A 948-nucleotide genomic window follows, 5' to 3' on the forward strand; every position below is an offset into this window, starting at 1 on the left:
TGAGGGCGGGGGGAGGCGCCATCCCCCAGTGCTCCAGGAGTGGCCGGTCCAGGCCCCAGTGCTCCACCTTGCAGTCGTAGACGTCCTCGGCCATGGGGAGGAAGGGCAGGTAGTGGAACTTATGGAACCGGAACTCAGTGCTGGGCAGGAAGATGGTCTCAGCGACACCCTCAGTGACTGGCTGTCCATTGCGCAGCCACGTGATATTGAGCTTGAGCACGGGTGGAAAGAACTTGTCCACGTGGCAGATGAGGATGTTGGGCTGGCCCAGCTCCACAGGCTCTTTGGGAAACACGGTCACCTCGGGGGGCTCTGAAAAGAGACGAGCTGGTGAGTCTATGGCCTTTGGCTGAATCTCAGAGGTTCCTGTACCCTGAGCCTTCTGTTCTCTAGATCAGGGACCACATCTGTCTCAGGCCAACCCTTCTGCTTCCCCAGGACTTCCAGGTTACGGTGACAGATTCTCTTGCTCCTGAGCTGCCCCCTCAGCTCAACCTTTCTCCTAAGTGAGAGCAAAATGCCTCCTTCTCTGATGACCTACACACCAGCTTTTTGGACCAAATATCACCCACTCCAGGGAAGGACTGGCCATGAGCGGGCCTCTGGCTCTCACATTCTCTGGGGCAGAGGGGCCCCTCCATCCTTCTAGGTGGGCTGTAAAGGAACAGGCAAAGGTAGGCAATACCATGGATGGCCCGGGTGTGTCCGGACCGTTGGATCATAGAGATCAAGTTCCTCCTCGCCACGACAATGTCAGCAATGCCTCTCTGAGCATCATAGTCAAAGGCATGAATGAACTCTGGGAGATGCCAGACAGTCTCCTTCTTATCCAGGTCCACGTAGAACTGCTCGTCCTCGTCAAATTCAAACATGTATTCTGCAGAAGGTCTGTGTGTTTGGACAAACTCTGCGTATGTTGACACGTGGTCCACTGTGTGAAGAGAAGGA

At 55.5% G+C, this 948-nt stretch overlaps 1 protein-coding gene across 1 annotated transcript in view; it reads right to left on the bottom strand.

The window, feature by feature from the left end:
* LOC102497009 (HLA class II histocompatibility antigen, DP alpha 1 chain-like) overlaps positions 1-948 on the bottom strand; it is a 9,727-nt gene that overhangs the window by 751 nt on the left and 8,028 nt on the right. The window contains exons 2-3 of the mRNA XM_027769139.1: positions 686-931; positions 20-312 (exon numbers count right to left, since the gene is read on the bottom strand). Of these exons, the coding sequence (XP_027624940.1) occupies positions 20-312; positions 686-931 (539 nt within the window). The remainder of the gene's footprint in view (positions 1-19; positions 313-685; positions 932-948) is intronic.

Source organism: Tupaia chinensis, unplaced genomic scaffold (genome assembly GCF_000334495.1).
Source record: "Tupaia chinensis unplaced genomic scaffold, TupChi_1.0 Scaffold148729_1, whole genome shotgun sequence".
Taxonomy (NCBI): domain Eukaryota; kingdom Metazoa; phylum Chordata; class Mammalia; order Scandentia; family Tupaiidae; genus Tupaia; species Tupaia belangeri.